The sequence below is a fragment of the Pituophis catenifer genome, unplaced genomic scaffold (assembly GCF_029215685.1).
Source record: "Pituophis catenifer annectens isolate HBS135680 unplaced genomic scaffold, rPitCat1.0.hap2 SCAF_5, whole genome shotgun sequence".
Lineage (NCBI taxonomy): Eukaryota > Metazoa > Chordata > Lepidosauria > Squamata > Colubridae > Pituophis > Pituophis catenifer.
Genome location: NW_027256885.1, coordinates 31,528,156 through 31,554,475, shown reverse-complemented (window position 1 = coordinate 31,554,475; position 26,320 = coordinate 31,528,156). Strand labels below are relative to the sequence as shown.

Genomic DNA, 26,320 nt, shown 5'->3' with positions numbered 1-26,320 from the left:
GCACATTAATAGAAAGTTATGTGGAAGGGAAAAGTGTGGAAGAAAAAGGTGCACAAGTAGCAGGAATAACCGCAGTCTGGAGAGGATTGTCAGGAAACGGCCATTCAAAAGTGTTGGGGACTTTCACAAGGAGTGGACAGAGGCTGGAGTCAGTGCATCAAGAACCACCACACACAGACGGATCCTGGACATGGGCTTCAAATGCCGTATTCCTCTTGTCAAGCCGCTCCTGAACAACAAACAACGTCAGAAGCGTCTTACCTGGGCTAAAGAAAAAAAGAACTGGTCTGTTGCTCAGTGGTCCAAAGTCCTCTTTTCTGATGAGAGTAACTTTTGCATCTCATTTGGAAACCAAGGACCCAGAGTCTGGAGGAAGAATTGAGAGGCACACACTGCAAGTTGCTTGAAGTCCAGTGTGAAGTTTCCACAGTCTGTGTTGATTTGGGGAGCCATGTCATCTGCTGGTGTTGGTCCACTGTGCTTCATTAAGTCCAGGGTCAATGCAGCCGTCTACCAGGAGATTTTGGAGCACTTCATGCTTCCTTCCGCAGACGAGCTTTATGGGGATGCTGACTTCATTTTCCAGCAGGACCTGGCACCTGCCCACACTGCCAAAAGTACCAAAACCTGGTTCAATGACCATGGGATTACTGTGCTTGATTGGCCAGCAAACACGCCTGACCTGAACCCCATAGAGAATCTATGGGGCATTGCCAAGAGAAAGATGAGAGACATGAGACCGAACAATGCAGAAGAGCTGAAGGCCGCTATTGAAGCATCCTGGTCTTCCATAACACCTCAGCAGTGCCACAGGCTGATAGCATCCATGCCACGCCACATTGAGCAGTAACTGATGCAAAAGGGGCCCAAACCAAGCACTGAGTACATATGCATGCTTATACTTTTCAGAGGTCCGATATTGTTCTATGTACAATCCTTGTTTTATTGATTTCATGTAATATTCTAATTTTCTGAGATTGTGAATTTGGGGTTTTCATGAGCTGTAAGCCATAATCGTCAAAATTATGACAAATCAAGGCTTGAACTATTTTGCTTTGCATGTAATGAGTCTATCTCATATATTAGTTTCATCTTTTAAGTTGCATTACTGAAATAAATGAACTTTTGCACAATATTCTAATTTTTCGAGTTTCACCTGTATATTTATATCTCTATTTCACTTTATGGATTTAATGATTTTATTTTTGTATCTTGTGGCTCATGTGTTTCTGCCTCTGCAAGTCCTCACATGTTTTGAAGTTGTTCACATATGTGACTGTCTTACTATCATTATGAAATTAGTCACTTTTCTCTTCCAAATCCTATGGGACTCCATGAAAATAGGAGCAACTAACATAGAAAAATGGTATTTATTATTCCCATCCTATTCCAACCCATGGGTGGGAGCCCAAAGCTCTGTGAGTTGATTTGTTAGTATCAAGTATGTTGCACTCCCTAGTTTTGTCTGAAAAACAGAAGGCAGAACTATCTGATCTACTTCAAAGATCTTGTAGCAGACAGAGGTATTTGTACACAGAAAGAAGACACTCATGGAAGATGTTAGTATTGGTGGAGTTACTCTTAATAGTATTGCCTGGTGTGGTGTGCAAGAATCCTAGCCTTCAATGTGACCTTAATGAGCCTCTTCCTATTCAGCACACCTATCATCAGCTCGGAGACATTAATATTGCTGGCATCATTTCTGCCTTCTTTACAACTTCTAATCCAATTAAGTTCATTCAAGATCCTTCTCAGGCATTTTATGATGGAGTTATGTAAGTACATCATTAATTTATTGTCAAGATCTGAGTTTTGCTGGTAAATCACATGATGCTCTATTTTCCTCTAATGGCAAAAACTCCAGAAAAGAACATCTAAATTAGGATGACCGTCTGTCAGGTTTTGATGCTATCTCAAAATAAATGAATTTCCAAACCACTGATATTTGAGGAAATTTTCTCTTTATTGAGCATAGTGATCTGTCCCTGGCTCTTTCGCGGTCAGCACTGACCTTTACCCCCCAAGCCCTCCCTTTCCGATCCCCAATTCTCTGCGTCTCATTGGCTATCTTCCAAGCCACTCTCCTCATCCCATCTCCATCAGATCACAGGAATGTCCCCCCACTTCCATCTCCGAGGAGACAGAATCTTCAAAGGGATTAAGTAGGTAAAAGTTCAAGCTTTTCCTCTCCTTTTCATATGTCAGCGCTTTTTATTTTATGTAAAGTCATATTTTTCTTCAGTTTGCAATTAAAGTTGAAATAGTCACATTAGGGATCAAATTTGCATTTATAACAAATCACATCTAAATATCTATTAATATACAGGTATGTATGGCTCTATTTATGAAGCTGTAACTACAATTGAGAAAGGCTAAGCACATATTTCCCATGATAAGTTTTCTCATTGATATTTCTGGAACCAAAATGTAGCAATTTCCTTCTGCATATAAGCTGTGGTTTCGTAGTGGACAATTCTCATATACTAGAACATAGAAATAAGAGTTATTAAATACAATCCACAAGATATGCTGGACTGAAGGATTGCAAGGCACATAAAGTGAAACAGGCCTTTCTTAATGTATTTTTTAAAATTGTTTTACAGAATAGTTTTTCAGAATTACCAGCATATCCTGGCTTTAGCATTTACTATAAAACAGATTAATGAAAATCCTCAGATCCTACCCAACATCACGCTGGGCTTCCACATTTTTAACAGCAATTTTAGTCCAAGCTGGACTTACTTTGCCTCAATGATTCTGCCTTTCACTCAGAGAAAATTCATCCCTAACTACAAGTGTGGGATCACAAATACTTTGGCTGCAGTCATTGGGGCACCTGATATCTCTCTTCACATGGGAACTATATTGTGCAACTACAAAGTTCCTCAGGTAAGATTTGTTGTAGATATACTTTATGCCATAGCTCTAAAGACATCTATATGCTTCTCTCTGTATAAAGGAGAGACTCTTTGGATAAGTAGATATTATTTTTGCTTGATAAAGTTGGCATAATAGTATGAGTAGTCATAAGTCTGAACAGATGGTGAGGCTATTTGACATAGCAAATTTTAGATATTGAATTAAAGTTCAAATCTGAAATATTCACAATGAGGCTACTTCCACAAAGATGTATTTAATGATACTTCAGGAGTGACATCTTGTCGATATTTTCTAATAAACACAACTAGATGCATAATGTTTCAGTATATAAAGATACCCAAAGACTCAAATGAATGTAGACAGTTTCAGAGGCTCACATAGACCTTTGTAATTGCATATGTTTACCTTTCTGTAGTTGATATATGGCTCTGCTCCAGTCATGGATAAAGACACTCAAGCAGTTTTCTTCCAACAAATGTTTCCGAATGAATCCCATCAATGTAAGGGCCTCCTGCAGCTATTGGTCTATTTTAGATGGATCTGGATTGGAATTCTTATAGTAAAGGATGAAAAAGGAGAGAAATTCCTCCAGGAGGTGCTCCCCACATTTTCTGACTATGGCATCTGCATTGAATTCATAGTAGAGTTACCAAATGTAGCATTTTATAGTGATTTTACTGATACCATGGATGAAGGATTGCATATATACCATGTTCTCATGAACAGCACAGCCAACGTGATAATCTTATATGGTGAAACTCAGTCCATATCAGTCCTGAGAAGTTTCCTCCAGTTTTCTGAAGTGGAGGACATTCCAAAGAAGACTAAGATCTGGCTCATAACAGCTCAAACAGATTACACTTCAGTTGCCTTTCATAAATCTTGGGATATCCATTTCCTACATGGGGCTTTATCCTTTGCAGTTCACACAAAGGAGGTCCAAGATTTCCAAGAATTTATTCAAAACTTGAATCCAAACAACAACAACCAGCATGATCATTTTCGAAAAGATTTTTGGGAACAGGCATTCGATTGTTTCTTCCCAAACTCAAAAACTGAGACCTCTGAGAAGAAATGTACTGGACAGGAGAGGCTTGAGACTCTTCCCACATCTGTGTTTGAGACACTAATGAGTGGTCAGAGTTACAATATTTACAATGCAGTCTATGCTGTGGCACATGCTTTGCAATCTCTGCACATATACAAATCCAGAGAAACAGCAATCGTGAAAGGAGGGAGGAAACAGTTTCATAACCAAATGAGATGGCAGGTAAGTTTGTGGTGCAGAAACCACCATATCTGCAATGGGAAGATGTGTTTTTTGAGAGATTGCCACTAGGTTTAAATGTGAGATATAGAGTAACAGATTTACCAACTAAAAACTTTTTATGCTTATATTAAAATTGTAAGTTGCATTCTAAAAAATTTTAACCACATCTCTTAGAATATACTTCTGTCCATAAAATTAACTGCCTCTAAAGCCCAAAATTTAGAATGGCATATGGCAATTCCTCCAAGCTGGTTATTTCTTGTTTCATACCTATAGACAAAATCTTGCCAGACTGAACACTTTAACATATGTGTCTACTACGTAATTTGTGAATTATTCAGGAAGGGGAGTTTTCATTTTCTTTCTCTCACACATAATTTTAGAACTGAGTTGCCTTTTACTTGTCTGAAATACATCTCCTTCCTTTGGAGAATTCACCTCCTTAGTACATTCCATAAGTTCAGTCTATTAATAAATAGAATGAGGTGATCTATTCCATTCACCTGATGTGCAGTAGTTACTTTTTCTTCTGTCATTGGAATAATTGCTTTTAATCACACACAGTTCTTTAATTTATTTATTTAATTTATTTGTTTTATTAAATTTTTATACCACCCTTCTCCCGTAGGACTCAGGGCGGTGTACAGCCAAAAATAAAACCCACAACTATATAAAAGTTAAAAGACAATTTAAAAATATTAAATAATTTAGCCGAAAGAGCTAAAATAGAAACCACCCATTAAAATAGCATTTAGGCCACCTCCAGAGATCATCAACCAATGCGACCAATGCCATTTCCATGCTGTACCCAGGCCTGAAGCCTGACTGGTACGGATCTAGATAGACAGCTTCATCCAGGTACCGGGAAGCTGTTGCGCCACCACACTCTCAACAACCTTCGCCACAAAGTGAAGGTTAGAAACTGGACGATAGTTCACTAATATAGCCGGGTCCAGGGAGGGCTTCTTGAGGAGGGACCTCACCACCACCTCTTTCAAGGCAGAGGGGAAGAAACCCTCACTCAAAGAAGCATTAATAATCCTCTGGAGCCAGCCTCATGTAACCTCCCGGGTGGCCAGCACCAACCAGGAGGGACACGGGTCCAATAAACATGTGGCCGCATTCAGTCTACCCAGAACCCTGTCCACGTCCTCAGGAGTCACAAGGTCAAACTCCTCCCAGAGAACATTCTCAAGACCCACCTCCATCATTCCCTCTGAACCTACCCAGTCGGAGTCCAAACCCTCTCGAATCTGAGCGATTTTGTTATGCAGATATTGCTCAAAGTCCTCAGTCCTACCCTGCAAGGGGTCTTCCCGTGCTCCCTGATGAAGTAGGGAGTGGGTCACCCTAAACAGGGCGGCTGGGCAGTTATCTGCAGATGCAATCAGGGCAGAAAAATAGTTGGATTTTGCCGCTCTAATCACCACTAGTAGGTCTTAATATGAGACCTCACCAGTGTTCGGTCAGCGTCGGAATGGCTGGCCCTCCAACTGCTTTCTGGGCATCTTTTCTGGTGCTTCATCTCTCTCTCTCAGCTCCTTGGAAAACCAGGGAGCCAATTGAGGCCGGCACTGAGTCAGAGGCCGCAAAGGCATGACGTGATCCAAAGCTCCAGTGTCTGCCCTATCCCAGGTCGCCACTAGTTCTTCAGTCGAGCTGTGAGCCAGAGCCTCAGGGAATGGCCCAAGCTCCATCAGAAACCTATCAGGGTCCATCAGGTGCCTGGGACAGAACCATCTAGTCAGTTCCGTCTCCCTGCGTCGAGGGGTAGCAGTTCAAAAGTCCATACGAAGGAGAGAATGATCAGACCATGACAAGGGTTCGGCGACTAAATCCCTTATTTCTAGATCATTCTGCCACCGACCAGAGACAAAAAGCAAATCCAGAGTGTGTCCCCCCGTGGGGTAGGGCCTTGAACTAACTGGGTCATGTCCAAGGCCGTCATGGAAGCCATGAACTCCCAGGTTGTCATTGACGTTTCACCAACAGATGGCAGGTTGAAATCCCCCATAACCATAAGTCTGGGGGTATCAACCGCCACCCCGGCTATCACATCAGGCAGTTCGGGCAGAGCCGCTGCCACGCAGCAGGGAGCCAAGTACGTAATCAGCAGGCCTATCTGCACCCCATGACCCCACTTCACAAGGAGGGCCTCACATTTGGCTATTTGAGGTACAGTGGCCTCCTTCGGACATGCCTGCTTTTTTAGGCATTTCCAGATGAGGTCTTCCCAAACAATTCATGTGTGGAAGAGGAAGAACTGATAATTATATTGTGACATTCCTACTAGGAAAGTTTCAGGATGCTGAGATGTTCCCTTTCCATCAGGCGTCGGGTCCCCACCTCTTCACATACCATTAAAAAGTCATCTGTATTTGTACACACAGAAAATTATTATTATTATTATTATTATTATTATTATTATTATTATTATTATTATTATTATTATTATTATTATTATTATTATTATTATTAATTGAATTTGTATACCGCCCTACTCCCGAAGGACTCAGGGCGGTGAACAGCCAAATAAAATACATATAATACAAATGTTAAAAAACCATTAAAATACAATTAAATAATTGGCCCAGAAAATGAAATTTAAAACACCCCAAATTCATAAGACAAATTTAAAATTGAAGAATTTTAAAAATTTTAAAAAGTTTAAAAAAGTTTAAAAGAGAGGTTAGGCCAGGCTGGCCTACTGGAAAAGAAATGTTTTGATGGCACGGTGGAAAGCGCGCAGGTCCAGGATCCTCCGTATCTCCGGGGGGAGCTCGTTCCAGAAGGCTCTCCCCCTGGGGACCGCCTGTCAACATTGTTTGGCCGATGGCACCCTGAGGAGCCCCTCTCTATGGGAGCCTACTGGTCGGTGAGAGGCTACTGGTGGCAGAAGGCGGTCTCATAAATAACAGCAAAACATCCATAGTTTTAGAGCAAATGAATGGAGAAGAATGAGAACAACATTATATGCTTCCAGGAAAGGTGTTTTTAACATCTCAGGTGGCTTCATAAAAGAGGACCAAGGTAGAATGTTATTTTGAGCCTACTTTTTATGAGACATATCTACTCACAAGTGATGAAAGAATCATAGATTTAAAAGTGGATATTTAAGCCATCAGAACTAGCTCTTGCTTAGTGCAATATTTCAAATTCCAGCATCTCAGCAGTTGTTGATTCTGCCTCTCTATGAACACATCAAGTGAAAGAAAGGGCATTGTCTTTTCATCATCAATTCTCACTGCTTAATCTCTTCTATTGAGACTTTATTTCGTGGGTAGAATATAGTTTCTAAAAATAATTGTCCAGATTTATTTTAGATTTTACATTTTAAAAGTAAGTCTGTCTTTCATTATACTGTACATTTTACAGATCATCCTTACTTAACTATGTAATTAGGGGCTCAATTTCCATTGGTAAGTGATGCCAATTTCCTTTGGTAAGTAATAAAATATGCTGTCATTTGACCATGAACTTTAGCAAAAGCAATTCCGGCAGTTCCCAGTTACCAATGTTAAACAAGGACTGCACAGGTTTTTAAGCACCACATGGACTACAGTTTACAACTTACTTCCAACTTGTTTGAGAAAAGCCAGCAAGGAAGGTTTCAAATCATAATCATGTAACTTTGGGATGCTGCAAAACTCAGAAATCCAATGGCCAATTCCCAGTATTGTGATCATGTGACCACAGGCGTGTTGTGACAACTGGAATTTTAAGGAAGTCATAAGTACCATACATTTTGCAGTATTGGAATTTCAAATAATTGCTGAACAAGCAACCATTGAATGAGGACCACCTGTACTTAAGTATTTCTGTGTTGTCTCATATGTAGAGACCACCAAGACATTTTCAGCCCCAAAAGATAGACCAGACTGAGAAATCAACATCATGTAGGTCAGGACTAATTTTATTGCAAGAGCTATAGAACTGAATCTTGCAATGTGCTCAGCCCTCCATTGCATTCTCTTTGTTTGATATACAGGTGAAACTCGAAAAATTAGAATATCGTGCAAAAGTTTATTTATTTCAGTAATGCAACTTAAAAGGTGAAACTAATATATGAGATAGACTCATTACATGCAAAGTGAGATAGTTCAAGCCTTGATTTGTCATAATTTTGATGATTATGGCTTACAGCTCATGAAAACCCCAAATTCACAATCTCAGAAAATTAGAATATTACATGAAATCAATAAAACAAGGATTGTACATAGAACAATATCGGACCTCTGAAAAGTATAAGCATGCATATGTACTCAGTACTTGGTTTGGACCCCTTTTGCATCAATTACTGCCTCAATGCGGCATGGCATGGATGCTATCAGACTGTGGCACTGCTGAGGTGTTATGGAAGACCAGGATGCTTCAATAGCGGCCTTCAGCTCTTCTGCATTGTTCGGTCTCATGTCTCTCATCTTTCTCCTGGCAATGCCCCATAAATTCTCTATGGGGTTCAGGTCAGGCGAGTTTGCTGGCCAATCAAGCACAGTAATCCCATGGACATTGAACCAGGTTTTGGTACTTTTGGCAGTGTGGGCAGGTGCCAGGTCCTGCTGGAAAATGAAGTCAGCATCCCCATAAAGCTCGTCTGCGGAAGGAAGCATGAAGTGCTCCAAAATCTCCTGATAGACAGCTGCATTGACCCTGGACTTAATGAAGCACAGTGGACCAACACCAGCAGATGACATGGCTCCCCAAATCAACACAGACTGTGGAAACTTCACACTGGACTTCAAGCATCTTGCAGTGTGTGCCTCTCCATTCTTCCTCCAGACTCTGGGTCCTTGGTTTCCAAATGAGATGCAAAAGTTGCTCTCATCAGAAAAGATGACTTTTTTTCTTTAGCCCAGGTAAGACGCTTCTGATGTTGTTTGTTGTTCAGGAGCGGCTTGACAAGAGGAATACGACATTTGAAGCCCATGTCCAGGATCCGTCTGTGTGTGGTGGTTCTTGATGCACTGACTCCAGCCTCAGTCCACTCCTTGTGAAAGTCCCCAACACTTTTGAATGGCCTTTTCCTGGCAATCCTCTCCATCCTTGCTGCTTGTGCACCTTTTTCTTCCACACTTTTCCCTTCCACATAACTTTCTATTAATGTGCTTTGATACAGCACTTTGGGAACATCCAACTTCTTTTGCAATTACCTTTTGAGGCTTTCCCTCCTTATGGAGGGTGTCAATGATGGTTTTCTGCACAACTGTCAGATCAGCAGTCTTTCCCATGATTGTGATTCCTACTGAACCAGACTGAGAGACCATTTAAAGGCTCAGGAACCCTTTGCAGGTGTTATGGCTTAATTAGCTGATTAGAGTGGGACACTTTGAGCCTAGAATATGGAACCTTTTGACAATATTCTAATTTTCTGAGATTGTGAATTTGGGGTTTTCATGAGCTGTAAGCCATAATCATCAAAAGTATGACAAATCAAGGCTTGAACTATCTTGCTTTGCATGTAATGAGTCTATCTCATATATTAGTTTCACCTTTTAAGTTGCATTACTGAAATAAATGAACTTTTGCACGATATTCTAATTTTTCGAGTTTCACCTGTAGTATGGATTCTCTGAAATGTTTTCTCAATTCATATTTCTTGATCAAGGTTCAAGCTCTTCTTATTTGACTGTTGCCTTGATAGTGTCTCTCCCTCCTGTCATTTAAGACCATTTATATGATCTTCAGAAATGTAAATATTTCCACATTCATAACACATTAGCTGGAGGAGAAGGAGCCTGACTGCATTTGTCTCTTTGTAGATGACCAGGAATGGGGATATTAGAAATTGTAGCCCAATTCTGTATACGAGTATGATTGAAGGCATACCACTCCTCCAAGTGAAGTGATCCTGAACCCTGTCAAGGTTACCATAACTAAGCATGTCTTATAATCATTTTTCTCTCTGATTTGAATATAAGATAATATATTCAAATATATAAGACAATATCTAAATAAGACATATTGTAACCAGAAATGGGTTTGTATGTGTATATGTATGTATATCAGTGGTGTGTTGCTATCAGTTCTTCCTGGTTCTTGCGAACCGGTAGTGGAAATTTTGAGTAGTTCAGAGAACTGGTAAATACCACCTCTGCCTGGCCCCGCCCCCAATCTGAAATGAAATGAAATGAAATTCATTCCAAATGAAAAAATCAGGGCTCACTTGACAAAGAAGAGGAAAAAAAAAACAAGACACCTTAGCTTTAAATTGAGAAGCCAAGAAGCCTCCCAACTGATCAGCTAGAACTGATCCACTCCTTGTAAACTGCTCGGTGATGGTAGATTGGCAATTGAGGCCAAGCTGCCTGAAAGTGGTTTCTGATGCTCTTGGTGGTGGCAGAGCAGCAAAAAACTGTTTAAACTCTTGCCGCGGCGCTTCAAAGGACTGCCCTACAGCTGATCAGTGGTAAAAGGCAGTGTGGTGGTAGACCAGTGCACTCCAAAAACAAATGCGTAGACCGGTGCACTCCAAAAATAAATAGGTAGACCAGAATGCTCCAAAAACAAATGGGTAGACAGGTAAGGCAGGTAATAATTACGAATATATGAAATGGTACAAAAAAAAGGGAAGATTAGAACAGGGATGGTAGGCACGCTGGTGCGCTTATGCATGTCCCTTAAAGACCTCTTAGGAATGGGGTGAGGTCAACAGTAGACAGTCTAAGGGTAAAGTTTTGGGGGTTTGGGGAAGAAACCATAGAGTCAGGTAGTGCATTCCAGGCATTGAGCACTCTATTACTGAAGTCGTATTTTCTGCAATAAAGTTTGGTGTGGTTTACCATAAGTTTGTATCTATTATGTGCTCGTGTATTGTTGTGTGTGAAGCTGAAGTATTAATTAACAGGTAGGATGTTGTAGCAGATAATTTTGTGTACTATGCTTAGGTCAGACCGAAGGCAGCGTAGTTCTAAGTGGTCTAACCTCAAAATTTCAAACCTGGTTGCATAAGGTATTCTGTTTTGAGCAGAGGAGTGGAGGACTCTTCTCGTGAAATATCTCTGGACTCGTTCGATTGTATTAATGTCCAATATGCAGTGCGGATTCCAGACAGATGAGCTGTATTCAAGAATTGGTCTACCAAAAATTTTGTATGTCCTAGTTTGCAGTTCAATATTACCAGAGAAGAAGCTATGCAGGATTAGGTTAACAACTTTTAATGCTTTTTTGGCAATGCTGTTACAGTAAGCTCTGGCACTTAGATCGTTTGAGATGAGTAGTCCAAGGTCCTTGACAGAGAGAGGGTCATCTACAAGATTGTATCTGCCCAGTTTGTATTTTGTGTTTTGAATTCTTTTGCCAATGTGTAAGACAGAGTATTTGTTGCTTGAGATTTGGAGTTGCCAATTATTTGACCATTCTGACAGATAGTCAAGGTTTTTTTGTAGGGTAGCAGCATTTTTGGTGGTGTTGAACAGTTTTATATCATCAGCGAAGAGAACACAGTTGCTTATAATATGATCGCATAAGTCATTTATGTAAAGTATAAAGAGTGTGGTTCCTAAAACCCTGCCTTGGGGGACACCGCTGTTAACTGGTGCAGGGTTTGATAGAGTGCTTCCTATTTTGACTACTTGTTGCCTGTTTGATATCCACTTATGCAGGGATCCAGAAATGCCATAAGATTTTAGTTTTAGAAGTAGCTTGTCATGTACTACTGAATCAACGGCTTTACAGAAGTCTATATAAATTGTGTCTATTGCTTTATTCTGGTCTAGTTGTGAAGTCCATATGTTTTTGCAGTGTAAGAGTTTCAGATTGCAGGACAATTTTTTCCTAAAGCCAAACTGCTTGTTAGAGAGTAGGTTGTTTGTCTCTAAAGTAGAGGTAATGTATTGGTTTATGACTGATTCCATGTCTTTGCATGTGATGCAACATAATGAGATTGGTCTGTAATTTTCAACTAGGCTGGGGTCACACGTTTGAAGATAGGAATGACCGTGGCTAGTGACCATAAATTGGGCAAGGAGCTGGTTATGAAAAATATTTTATAGATTATGCTTAGAGGTTCTGCTATGGTGGTTGAGAGCTTTTTTAAGTAGGCACATAATCCATCATAATACTACCTTAATTCGGGTTTGTGATTTATCCAGCCTGGAATTCCATATAATTTACCCTGCATGTAATTTAAATGACAATATACAGTTTTTTAGTACTCTTTCCGTATTTTGAATCAATCAGTTGGTCCATGTCTGGTTCGAACTAAAGGCTTTAGCATGGTCAATGAAGCAGAAGTAGATGGTTTTCTGGAAGTACATTGCTTTCTCATAATCCAGCAAATGTTGGCAATTTGATCACTATATCCTCTGCCTTTTTTAAAAAAAAATCATTTGTACTTCATAGTTCTCAGTTCACATATTGCTGAAGCCTACTTTGTAGGATTTTCAATACAATCTTGCTAGTGTGTGAAGTGAGCACAATTATATGGTAGTTTAAAGCATTCTAGTATTTATTATATATTAATTACACAGTCATCTGTCTTAAGTAGCTTTCACTATTAAACTACAGAGCTTCATTTTATTTATTTATTTGCTGTATTTATTTTCCAATTCTATGTTAATTTTATTTCAGTAATCTGATAAATTATCTTTACCTATTTGTTAGAATGATAGTTATGTTATTTGTTTGATACTAGTCTACAATTTAAATAAAAAAGTGTTTATATTATCTATGTTTAAACAAACATTCATATGTATATTTTGAACATATGAATTATTTTTCCCTCCCCTTGTCCTGTTCTCTCTTTCTTCCTCTCTGAATATCAATGTATTTCAGGTTCATTCTTTTCTGAGAAGTGTCGGATTCAACAACAGTGTTGGTGAAAAGATCTCCTTTGATACAAATGGAGAATTCATTGGTGGATTTGATATTATCAACTGGATCACATTCCCAAATCAGTCATTTGCAAGGGTCAAAGTTGGAGCGATAGATCCCACAGTTCCAGCAGAGAAGTTCTTCAATATTTCTGTAGATTCCATCACATGGCCAGTAGACTTTAACCAGGTTAGCTTTTTGAATCTACATTTGTCTGCCTTCATTTAAATATCTTTATTGATGAAAGTCTCAGAGCATCATCTCTGACTAACCCAGGTACAAATCTCCTGGGGAAGAAAAAATATGAGTACATTTTTCTTTTACTTTTCTAGCAATTGCTATTCAATATTGTATCCTTTCTTGCCTCCCTATTAATGATGGACAATGGTTTTCATGGTTTTGAAGTAATTGCTGCAAGTCAGCATTCTGTCAGCATTCCAGAAAGTCCTCAACTCCAAGTAAAAATGCCGAGGCAGGCATTTCTCAAAGTTCCATTTTATTAGAGTAGGTATACTGGCACATCTGAGAAAACATGAATCTGAGAGTGTGGGGTTTTCCCTCAGTAAGTCAAAGCCCCAAATCAAGCCCCTTCACCCATCAGTCTGTCACATGGTCCAATCATCATCCGTCCCAACTTGAGCCATCCCTGCAACTACTATTCCTTTAGATGCATTAACACCCTGACCTTGACCGAAGAGAAGAACGCTATTATGTCTAACTATATTCACTCTCCTAAATCCCCCCCTTTTACTTTCCAAGGCACATGGAGTTGGCAGCATGGAAGTTTCTGGTGCTAATATGGCTTCCAAAGCTGACAGGCATCCCCCCATGATGGAAAAACCACACTCTGGAAAATAAAATGAACAGAACACAAAAGAAGAGGGTTAACGCGTTTTTCATAAACCACTTAACCTCCTCTCTCACCTCCTAGAGGACCTTTTGGTTTGTCAGGGAATTTATCGTGAAATTGTTTCATTAGTCTATCAGCCTTCAGATCCCAACTTTTGACCCATGTGGCTTCTGACAAAGGGTACCCTTTCCAGTGTACTAAATATTGTAACTGACCTCGTTGCAACCTAAAGTCAAGAATCTTTTTGGCTGATGGTAGCCTGTTACAGGCAGTGAAGTGTGCTTGTTTGGAGAATAAATTAATGACAGTCCAAGTCACCATGTTTCCTCCACTTTCCGGCAATTTAACTATAAAGTCCATTGAAATCTCCTCCCATGGAGATTGTATAGGTTCTGCCACTTGCTGGAGAAGACCAGGGGGTTTCCCCGGTCAGGATTTCGTGGTGGCACTAACATAGTCCTCTATGTCGGTTTTCATATTTTACCACTAGAACTGCCTCCTAACCAAAAGGAGGGTTTTTAAGAACCCAAAGCGGCCCCCTAGTCGGGAATCATGGCTACATTTCAGCTCTAGCAGTCTCATGGAGCAGGACACAGAAATCTTACTCCCTTTCCAAGCCAGTCCCTCCTCCAATCTTAAGTCCAGTTGGTTTTCTTTGAACCAGGCATTGTCTGATAGTGCAGTTTTAACTCCACCATCAACTTGTCTTCAGCGAGGTCGGAATAGAGTCTGGTTTGTGCCCTAGTGTGTGCTTGGGCAGCTGACTGAGCCTCAGAGATCATGGCATGTACTATCTCTTCTCATCAGCTGTCAAATTGGGGTTTCCTGGACAGTGCATCGGCCAGTAGATTTCTCCCCCCCCCCCCCCGGGATGTATTTTAGCTTGAAGTTAAAGCATTTAAAATACTGACCTCAGCGAACCTGCTTGGGGGAAAGCTTTCGAGGGGTTTTAACGCCTCAAGGTTTTTATGATCAGTCCATACCTCGAAAGGCTTCTTAACCCCCTCTAGGAAGTGTCTCCAGGATAGGAGAGTCCATCACACAGTAAAAGCTTCCTTCTCCCACACCACCCACCTGCGTTCCGTGTCCATTACTTTTTTTGAACACATACGCACAAGGCATTAATTTGTTTTGGGCATTCCTCTGCAGTAGGATGGCTGCAACCACTACATCACTGGCATCGGCTTGGACTATGAAGGGTTTGTCTGGGTCAGGTTGTTGGAGGATTGGCTTCACTGCAAACTGCTGTTTTAACTGTTCAAAGAATTTCTGACAGTCCATTGTCCAAGCTAGGGGTTGGCTAGGTTTTGAATTGGTTGGAGATGGCTTCACCTTTCCCAGGTCCATTAGGATCTCTTGATTGGATACCCAGTAACCCAGGTAGTCCAAGGACTCCTTGTGGAACTCACATTTTGACAGCTTCACATAAAGTTTGGCTGCTAGGAGTTTTCTCAGCACCTGTCTGACTAGTTTGATGTGTTCTTCCATGTTCTCACTGAATATAAGAATGTCATCAAGGTAAACCAGGACCCCCTTATATAGGTGCTCATGCAGAACCTCATTGATCAGCTGCATGAACACTACAGGGGCCCCTTGAAGCCCAAAAGGCATGACTCAAAATTGGAAGCTGCCTAGCAGACAGTTAAATGCCATTTTCCGTTTGTCCCCCTTCTTTATGCGGACTCAGCAGTAGGCTTCTCTTCGATCTACCTTGGTGAAGATTTTGCCTTTTGATAAGTGGTTCAACAAGTCTTTCATTAAGGGTAGGGGGTAGGTGTTTTGTATGCAAACAGCATTGATGTTTCAAAAATCAACACACAACCTCAACCTCCCATCTTCTCTTTAAACAAGTCAAAACCCCAAATCAAGCCCCTTCACCCATTAGTCTCTCACATGGTGCAATCATCATCTGTCCCAACTGGAGCCATCCCTGCAACCACTCCTCCTCTAGATGCATAAACACCGTGACCTTGACTGAAGGGAAGAATGCTATTATGTCTAACTATATGCACTCTCCTAAATCCCCCCTCTTACTTTCCTAGGCACATGGACTTGGCAGCATCGAAGCTTCTGGTGCTAATATGGCTTCCAAAGCTGACACATTCTAGATTTCAACAGTCTGCTGACTTCAAAATTCAGAAGTTGAGAAAACCAAATTTAATTAACCAGCACAGAAATTGTTTTTGGACAGTGGTAATGATGGTTATCGAAGGCCATAAATATCAATAATTGTAGATATTTAATTATTATTTCAGACCAATTATATCTAAAATTCTGTCATCACACTACTTCATTTTTCATCTATTGATTCCATACTAACAGCATCTCTCCAAGCACTTCCTTTCCTCCTGTATCTTAAAAATTCTTCTCCATTCATTGATAGGCATTACCTTTATCTTTGTGTAATGATCCTTGTGAGACAGGACACAGCAAGGCCAAGAAAGAAGGAAAGTTGTTTTGTTGCTATGATTGTCACCTATGTCCAGAGGGGAAAATAACAAAGGAGAAGGGTACGAAATTTCCAAATATACTGGGATTAAGCCAACACTATGTAATTTCCTATATCAATTCACCTGCATTGTTTTCAGATGTAGATGACTGCTCTCCATGTCCAGAAGATCAATATCCAAATCCTGGCAAAAATATGTGCATTCCAAAGCGAATCACCTTTTTGTCCTATGAAGAACCCTTGGGGATCAGTCTGACTGTTCTTTCCCTTTGTTTTTCTTTAATGACAACCTTGGTCATCACAATCTTCATGAAACATAAAGATACTCCCATCGTCAAAGCCAACAACCTGAATCTCACTTATATACTCCTAGTTTCCCTTCTCCTCTCTTTCCTTTGTGTCTTTCTGTTTGTTGGGAGGCCCAATACAATTGTGTGTCTCCTCCGACAACCAGCTTTTGGCCTTATCTTTTCTGTGGCAGTTTCTTGTGTCTTGGCCAAAACCTTTGTTGTGGTCCTAGCATTCATGGCCACCAAACCTGGTTCCAAATTGAGGAAATGGGTCGGGGGAAGAATGATCAGTTCCATTCTTCTATCCTGCTCCCTTGTTCAAATATGTGTTTGTGCTGCGTGGCTGATAACATCCCCACCATATCCAGATTTTGTTGCACATTCAATACCTGAAGAACTTATCCTGGAGTGCAATGAAGACTCGGTCATGTTCTACTGTGTTTTGGGCTTTATGGGTTTTCTTGCTCTGGTTAGCTTCTCTGCTGCTTTTCTAGCTAGGAAGTTACCTGACAGTTTCAATGAAGCCAAATTCATCACCTTCAGCATGTTGGTCTTCTGCAGTGTTTGGTTGTGCTTTATACCAACCTACCTAAGCACAAGGGGAAAATATATGTTGGCTGTGGAGATCTTCTCCATGATCTCCTCCAGTGATGGCTTATTAGTGTGCATCTTTCTTCCCAAGTGTTTTATCATTGTTATGAGACCTGAACTGAACGATAAACACCAGCTCATGAAGAGAAAGTTTTAAGAAATCTTTATGTTTGCCTGATATTCTTTCTATGTACATGTTGGAGAACTTCCCCACTTTGACATTTAAGCTAGGGAACAATTATCCACTTATACATTGAAGCCAGAAAGCCATGTGCAATTAGATTGGACTTCTATGATCCCCTGTCCCCCAAGATTTGAATAGTTTGAAACTTTTTCTTTCTGGAAGTCAGTTATAACTGGAGACCATAAAAATGTATAAATAAATAGGACAAAAGATGAGGTTTCAGTATGTGATAGACAAAACTGACTAAATATGTAGATTAAATGTGAACTATGTATTCATTTTTACTGGTCATCTTAATTTATATGCAGACCAGAATGTGTAAGAAGAAATGAGGATTAAACACAAATGAGCCTTTCATTTAAACAGGGAAGGCCCATGAATTGCTACTGAGGCAATTGGACACTGGGAATTCTCTGGTCACCTACAAAACATGGGATAAATTCAAAAGATCTTCCAGCTGGCCACATTTCTTCTCATTAGCAAAGACAAATGAATCTCTGGCACAAAAACAATTTTAGAAAATCCCAATAAATTCCATCATAAATCCAATACATGTTAGTATCCAATTTATATAATAGTCTCCTTCTAGGAAATTCAATCTAGTAAAATGATTGTGTAGAACAACCCGTTGCAGGGTCATAAGTCTGTTTGAGTAGATAGAGTTTTGCAACACTTGAATGAGATGGTGATTCAATCTATGTTGCAATCTATTGCCATGATCACCAATGTCAGATACAAACCTTCCAAAAAATTGCACTGATGGATGAAAAGTTACCAAAGAAAGTGGTGCAAAATGATACAGCTGATTACAGATGTGCACTTCAGCTTAAACAAATATCAAAGGGAAAATTTCAAGGAGCAACCAGAACAGACCATCATACCAAAGCATATAGAGAGACCGGTGGCCAACATCAAGACTACTTCCCAGACACTTGCTGGAAAAAGGAAAAACAAACCACAAATAACACTACTCAAACAAAACCCAGAATAAAATAAATACTGGAGCCAAACAGGTGGTCAATTTATCCATCTGCCCACTATCTACTACAGAACATAAAGTTTTATGGAAAGCCTTTATTTTCTCCTAACTTCATGTTTGCTACCTAAAATAATATTTTTTTCATATGCTTCTATTTTGCCCACATGGAAAAAGAAGTAGTATGCCCTTGGTGTTTTCTGTGGGCATTTTTGAGGGCTGCTCTGTTGTCTATCTCAGTTAGTTGTCTCTTCTTCCTCTGGTCTGTGGTGTGATAGTTTGTCTGATTCTTTCTTGGTTTCTGCGGGAGTTCCTGTGGTTTTAAATTCTACTTCTAAGCCTGCAAAGAATTCTATTTGATTAGCATCATCTCTGTTGAGTTTAGTTAGAGGAAAGTAGATAAACTGAGTTGCAAAAGCTGCTACTTGCAAAAAAGGAAAGGAAAAAGAAAAGGAAAAATGATCATCCCACAAATGCTGAAACAAAACCCTGGTTGGTTAGCTACAGTTTTATCATTTATTTACTATATTAAAAGCTCATTACAAATCCCCAAGGAAGGGACCACTTCTATTGAAATGTCAAAAAGGACAACAAAGCCAATCCAACTCAATCAACTAACAACTGTCCTAGCAGCTAGCAATTCATAATTAGCAAATGGAACAATCCAGGTTAAGGCCAGGTTTTTCTATTGTGGACCAGCATCCAACAGTCTTGCACCAACAGTCTGCAAAATACATTAACCCTCCTGAAGAGGTTCTCTGTGCTGTTTTCATAAATCTGAAAGTAGAATTTGATTGACAGATTGTGGCAAAACTAGCTGCTTCCTTCCTGCAACTAGCTTTGTTGTTGCTCAGACTTTCTAAGGCCCATTCGACTTCACATTCCAGGATGTCTGGCTCGAGGTCAGTGACCACCCCATTGTGGTTATTAGGGACATTAAGCTCGTTCTTGTATAATTCTTCTGTGTAATTTTGCCACCTCTTCTTAATCTTTTCTGCCTCTGTTACGTCCCTGCCATTTTGGTCCTTTATCATGCCCATCTTTGCATGAAATGTTCCCTTCATATCTCCAATTTTCTTGAAGAGATCTCTGGTCCTCCCTATTCTATTGTTTTCTTCTATTTTTTGCACTGTTCATTTAAGAATGCATTCTTATCTCTTCTAGCTATTCTCTGGAATTCTGCATTCAATTGAGTGTACAGGTGAAACTCGAAAAATTAGAATATTGTGCAAAAGTTCATTTATTTCAGTAATGCAACTTAAAAGGTGAAACTAATATATGAGATAGACTCATTGCATGCAAAGTGAGATAGTTCAAGCCTTTATTTGTCATAATTTTGACGATTATGGCTTACAGCTCATGAAAACCCCAAATTCACAATCTCAGAAAATTAGAATATTACATGAAATCAATAAAGCAAGGATTGTACATAGAACAATATCGGACCTCTGAAAAGTATAAGCATGCATATGTACTCAGTACTTGGTTTGGGCCCCTTTTGCATCAATTACTGCCTCAATGCAGCATGGCATGGATCAGCCTGCGGCACTGCTGAGGTGTTATGGAAGACCAGGATGCTTCAATAGTGGCCTTCAGCTCTTCTGCATTGTTCGGTCTCATGTCTGTCATCTTTCTCTTGGCAATGCCCCATATATTCTCTATGGGGTTCAGGTCAGGCGTGTTTGCTGGCCAATCAAGCACAGTAATCCCATGGTCATTGAACCAGGTTTTGGTACTTTTGGCAGTGTGGGCAGGTGCCAAGTCCTGCTGGAAAATGAAGTCAGCATCCCCATAAAGCTCGTCTGCAGAAGGAAGCATGAAGTGCTCCAAAATCTCCTGGTAGATGGCTGCGTTGACCCTGGACTTAATGAAGCACAGTGGACCAACACCAACAGATGACATAGCTCCCCAAATCAACACAGATTGTGGAAACTTCACATTGGACTTCAAGCATCTTGCAATGTGTGCCTCTCAATTCTTCCTCCAGACTCTGGGTCCTTGGTTTCCAAATGAGATGCAAAAGTTGCTCTCATTACAAAAGAGGACTTTTCTGATGAGCGACAGACCAGTTATTTTTTTCTTTAGCCCAGGTAAGACGCTTCTGACATTGTTTGTTGTTCAGGAGCAGCTTGACAAGAGGAATATGACATTTGAAGCCCATGTCCAGGATCCGTCTGTGTGTGGTGGCTCTTGATGCACTGACTGCAGCCTCAGTCCACTCCTTGTGAAAGTCCCCAACACTTTTGAATGGCCTTTTCCTGACAATCCTCTCCAGGCTGCTGTCATCCCTGCTGCTTATGCACCTTTTTCTTCCACACTTTTCCCTTCCACATAACTTTCTATTAATGTGCTTTGATACATCACTTTGGAAACATCCAACTTCTTTTGCAATTACTTTTTGAGGCTTTTCCTCCTTGTGGAGGTGTCAATGATGGTTTTCTGCACAACTGTCAGGTCAGCAGTCTTTCCCATGATTGTGATTCCTATTGAACCAGACTGAGAGACCATTTAAAGGCTCAGGAACCCTTTGCAGGTGTTATGGCTTAATTAGCTGATTAGAGTGGGACACTTTGAGCCTAGAATATTGAACCTTTTCACAATATTCTAATTTTCTGAGATTGTGAATTTGGGGTTTTCATGAGCTGTAAGCCATAATCATCAAAAGTATGACAAATTAAGGCTTGAACTATCTCGCTTTGCATGTAATGAGTCTATCTTATATATTAGTTTTACCTTTTAAGTTCCATTACTGAAATAAATGAACTTTTGCATGATATTCTAATTTTTCAAGTTTCACCTGTATCTTTCTCTTTTTCCTCTGCCTTTTGCTTCCCTTCTTTCCTCAGTATTTGAAAAGCTTCCTCAGACAGCCGTTTTGCTTTTTTTGCATTTCTTTTTCTTTGGGATGGTATTAGTTGCTACCTCTTGTACAATGTTGCAAACTTCCATCCATATTGCTTCAGGCACTCTGTCTATCAGATCTAATTCCTTAAATCTATTTGTCACCTCTACTGTATATTCATCAGGGATATGATTTAGTGCACATCTGAGTGGCCTAGTGCTTTTCCCTACTTTCTTCAATTTAAGCCTAAATTTTGCAACGAGAAGCTCATGATCTGAGCCACAGTCAGCTCCTGGTTTTGTTTTTACTAACTGTATAGAGCTTCTCTATCTTTGGCTGCAGAGCACATAGTCAATCTGATTTCTGTGTTGACTGTCTGGTGATGTCCATGTGTAGAGTCGTCTCTTGGGTTGTTGGAAAAGATTATGACCATCATATTCTCTTGACAAAATTCCAGCAACCTGAGCTCTGCTTCATTTTGTACTCCAAGGCCAAACTTCCTGTTATTCCGGTTATCTTTTGGCTTTCTATTTTAGCATTCCAATTGCCCATGATGATAAGGACATCATTTTTTGGTGTTAATTCTAGAAGGTGTTGTAGGGCTTCATAGAACCGATCAACTTCAGCCTCTTCAGCACCAGTGGTTGGGGCATACTGTGTTTTCCCAAAAATAAGACCCTGTCTTATATTTTTTGAACCCTGAAATAAGGGCTTGACCTTATTGTCGGGGGGGGGGGGTGTCTTATTTTCGGGGTGCAGGAGACAGCGAGCGTGACCATCTCATGGCTTCTGCTGTGTTGCGCTGCTGTGGTAACGCAACCCAGCTGCTCGTCAGCTGTTCACTGGGCAGTTGTCTGCTTCCCATCCATCCATCCCCCTTGCCTGAAAACTCCTGCCTCACTCCCACCTCTCTGCCGGGCAACCCCCGACAGCCCCAAATGTCCAAAGACTGTGCCCGCCCGGCTCCCTTTTCCACAGCACTGGCTCTTTATTGACAGGAGGTGGCATGTGGGGTGGGGGAGAAGCAAGACGTACTCTCTTCTCCCCCCCCCCTTGCCAGGGGCTGGGGAGACGCAAGACACATGTCTTACCTGCCTTGCAACTCTGTCGTGTGTCTCGCTGTTGTCTATAGGCAAACACTTAGGGTGAAACCAAACTTTTCACAAGTTCAAGAAGTTTTGTTAGGGGGTGTGTAAAAAGTATTTGTTGCTTGTGCAACGAGCAGAGCAGAAACACACAGGGAAGGAGATAAACGTACGGCTCGTGTGAGAAAAATACTTTATATACAAGATAAGAAGCAGTCTCGGTGTAAGTAAAACAGTCCAAGGTCATAAACAGTAATATCAGTCCAGTAAGTATCTTCCCTTACCAAAGCAAACAGACTTTAGTAACTCTCGGTATACAGTACCATATACCAATCCAGTTTAACACCAATCAGCAGAAGACGCAGGAAGCAACAGTAACAGGATCAATCAGGAATAAGGAATGCTTCTCTGTGCTGCTTATTTATGCACTGTAGCCTAATTACAGGGTTCAGCAAACCCTGATTACGTGGCTCAGTTGTTTCTTAAAGAAACAGATATATTGCCTGACCAACAGGTTAGGAGTAAGCTACAAGCTGAACCTAACATTCTCCCCATTGGGCAGGATAATATACACAATCGATACAGAAACAAAAATACACATCCAAATCATACATTGTACAGTGGTATCAGTTACATTTCAGATTCTTAATCCAAATCTTTCACAATTGGTGTGTTTAGTGGCACCTTGCGCTTTGGTAAAATTATCGGCAATATTGTCCTCTGATGCGCAATATTCCAATGTAATCATGTTATCCTTAACACATTGCCGAACATTCAGATAACGTATATCAGTGTATTTAGTCCTTGTCTTTACAGCAAGATTCATTGCCATTTTAATGGCTGCCTGGTTATCTTCATAAACCGTAATAGGATAGTCCATTTTGAATCCAATATCTTCCATCAACTGTTTATAATAAATCAGATCAGTACATGTAAGTGATAGACAAGAAAACTCCGCTTCCATGGTAGACAAACTGATGTGTTTCTGGCGAATTGATCTCCATCCAATCAGGCAGTTATCCAACATGATTGCTATTCCAGACGTAGATTTTCTGGCAAAACTGGCATCAGCATATGCCTTTAACACCATATTGGCATTTGGTTCTAAATACATAGCAAAATGTAATGTTCTTTTAAGATATCTAAGAATACATTTTGCAGCTTGCCAATGCCTATCAGTAGGCTCTGAACTATATTGTGCTAGTTGATTAACACTAAAAGCTATATCAGGCCGTGTCCAGTTGCTTAAATACGACAAATTATTAATGATTGATACAGTTCTTTACTGAACTGTGGACTCTGCAAACTATCCTGCTGGAATTCTTGTGTCATAGGAGTCTTGGCAGGTTTACATAATTCCATCCCATATTTTGTCAACAATTTGCAGATTTTATTAGATTGTGAAATTTTAAATCCTCTAGATGTTTTCAGGATATCCAGCCCTAGATAATGCCGTATATGTCCTAGATTTCTAAGTTTAAATTTTGTTTGCAACTGACCGATAATCTCTCTGGCCTCAGCGTCAGTTCTGGTAATTATGGCAATGTTGTCTGTAAAGAGTAACAAGAATGAAACACATCCATCCTGTTCTTTTTTAAACAGACATTTATCTGCTACGCCCTCATAGAACCCAATGTTATGTAATTCCTGCACTATACATTGGTTCCACTCATAACCTGATTGCCTTAAACCATATAGGCTTTTTTGTAGCCTCCAACACTCAGTGCTATCCTGTGTATCATAACCAGGAGGTTTCTTCATATATATTGTATGCCTCAACGGAGCGTTCAAGTAAGCTGTCTCGACATCTATATGAGTAATAGAGCATTTATTTCTAGCTGCCCAAACCAGCATCGTTCTCAAAGTGCTCGCTCGTAAACTTGGAGCAAAAACCTCATCATAATCTCTATCTGTCTGTGAGAACCCTTGTGCAACAAGCCGAGCTTTATGGGTTACTACCCCATCTACACTTTTCTTTACCTTGTAGACCCACCTACAGCCTATAAGTTTCTCATTTGGTGGTATTCTTACAACTTCATAGACACCAAGCCTCTTCAATGAATCAATTTCTCTATCCATTGCCTCTTGCCAGGCTTTTTGCTCCTTTTCTGGATATAATTTTATATCATGATAACTGGATGGTTCGATATCTACTTGGCAAACCACTGTGTCTTTATAGCGATCTGGTGGATGCCGGTCCCTGGAAGATCGTCTAGGCATAACAGGACTAACACCAGGTATATTGGGTTCATCCTCCCCTAACCCTGATTCCTGTTCCTGTTCTTCAACCTTAATAGATGGTTTATCATCCATCTCAGATGAACTATCATCAGGAATATGGTCTATCTTAACATCTACATCTGTAAAACCATAGTCTGCTTTTTCTAACCTGTCCCAGCCTTCATGTTCTAGGAATTTAGCACTAGCGCTACACAAAACTTTTGTTGTTCCATTTTCCCAGAACCTATAGGACCTATGGTTAGCCTCATAGCCAACAAAAATCATTTTCTTTGCTCTCTGTTGGTCCTTCCTTCTCTGACTAACCGGTATATGCACCCAGGCTGGTGCACCAAAAGTATGTATATAACTTAAATCAGGCTTCCTCCCGTGCCATAAAGTAAAAGGAATTTTTCCTGTAGAGGAGTGCACCACATTATTTAAAATATGATTGGCACATAGTATTGCTTCTCCCCACAATTTATCAGGTAAACAAGCATCAGCCAGCATGGTCCTAGTCATAGTTTGTAGGGTCTGGCCTCTTCGTTCTATAAATGCATTATGTTCCGGCCGAAAAGGGGCAGAACGTTTATGCTGTATCCCAGCATCCTTCAAAAACTTAGCCAACTGATGGTTAGTAAACTCAGTTCCATTGTCAGTAACAATGCATTTCACCTTAAACCTCTGCTTCCTTTCTACAAAACGAAGCCAGTTTGTGATACATTGGAACGTATCACTTTTGGACTTCATAAGGTAGCAAAAACCATATCTGGTAAAGTGATCAACTATACTCAAAATATAGCATGCTCCCCCTAAACTGGGTTTCTTTGGCCCTATTAAGTCTAAAAAGACTACCTCCAAAGGTTTAGTTGTTTTAAACCCATTGCAGCGGTTTGCAGGTGTAACTTTACTTTTATGCTGGTTACAAGTATTACAGTTCAGGTATTTGCTGCAAGCCCTTAACTTAATGCCTTTAGACTGCTTAACAGTCGAATGCAACAACCTGAAATTCAGATGACCAAGCCTTCTATGTAGTAAATGTACGCATTCATCATGTGGCTTTACATTTCCAAATTTAGCTTTTGACTGAACTAACAGTAATGACTTATTCCTAATGACAAATAAGTCGTTTTCTAATTCTGCAGTAACTACAGTGCCTTCACATTCCAGCAAACATTTGTTGTTTTTAAAAGTTACTGTAAACCCAGAATGTAGTAATGACTTTACAGATAAAAGGTTATATTTCAAACTAGGGATATAAAGCATGGGTAAAGGGTGCTTACTAATAGAACATTGAACAAGCCCCTCCCCAGCTACAGTCACATTCCAGCCATTAGCTAATTTGACCTTTTTAGTACTTTTCTTCATGTTTAGAAACAGTTTTCTGTTTTTTGTTATTGATTGAGAGGCACCGCTATCAATCACCCACCAATCATCTCTTATATTAATAGATGAACTGGTTGCTAAATTACACCCTTTCCTGGGTTTAGCAGAGTTTCTAGCAGACTCTTTCTTATTTTTACAATATTTTGCAATGTGCCCCTTAGCCCCACATGCATAACAGCGTTTAACAATATTGACATTCTCATATACAGCTTCCACTTTTGGTTGCTGTTGCATCCTTAACTGGTCTCGTTCTTGCCTACGTTTGGCCTCATCCAGTAACCTACCAGTTATACTGGCCAATGTTAGTTCATCTCTAGACAATACTTCTAATGATGAAACAAAAGAGTCATAACTGTCATCCAACGATGAAAGAATAATATAAACTTGCTGCAGTTCAGTAAACACAAGGTCTTTCTCATGTAGCTCCTGGAAAAGCCCTGTCATGGAGTCCAGGTGAGCCATCATGTCTCCTCCTTTCTGAAGATGTAA

General features: G+C 40.2%; 1 protein-coding gene across 1 annotated transcript; it reads left to right on the top strand.

Annotated features, from left to right (window-relative positions):
- The first annotated feature begins 2,853 nt into the window (after window positions 1-2,853).
- On the top strand, window positions 2,854-17,298 carry LOC139317557 (vomeronasal type-2 receptor 26-like). The gene is made up of 5 exons (XM_070944652.1): window positions 2,854-2,889; window positions 3,296-4,150; window positions 12,923-13,150; window positions 16,195-16,321; window positions 16,400-17,298. The coding sequence occupies exons 1-5, from the start codon at window positions 2,854-2,856 to the stop codon at window positions 17,296-17,298; spliced, it is 2,145 nt and encodes a 714-aa protein (XP_070800753.1).
- Window positions 17,299-26,320: the final 9,022 nt, after the last annotated feature.

Excerpts from the sequence above, each read along its gene's own strand:
- LOC139317557 (XM_070944652.1), top strand. The coding sequence starts at position 2,854 with ATGGGAACTATATTGTGCAACTACAAAGTTCCTCAG. Across the intron at positions 2,890-3,295 it reads GCAACTACAAAGTTCCTCAG|TTGATATATGGCTCTGCTCC; the intron begins GTAAGATTTGTT and ends ACCTTTCTGTAG. Across the intron at positions 16,322-16,399 it reads GAAAATAACAAAGGAGAAGG|ATGTAGATGACTGCTCTCCA; the intron begins GTACGAAATTTC and ends CATTGTTTTCAG.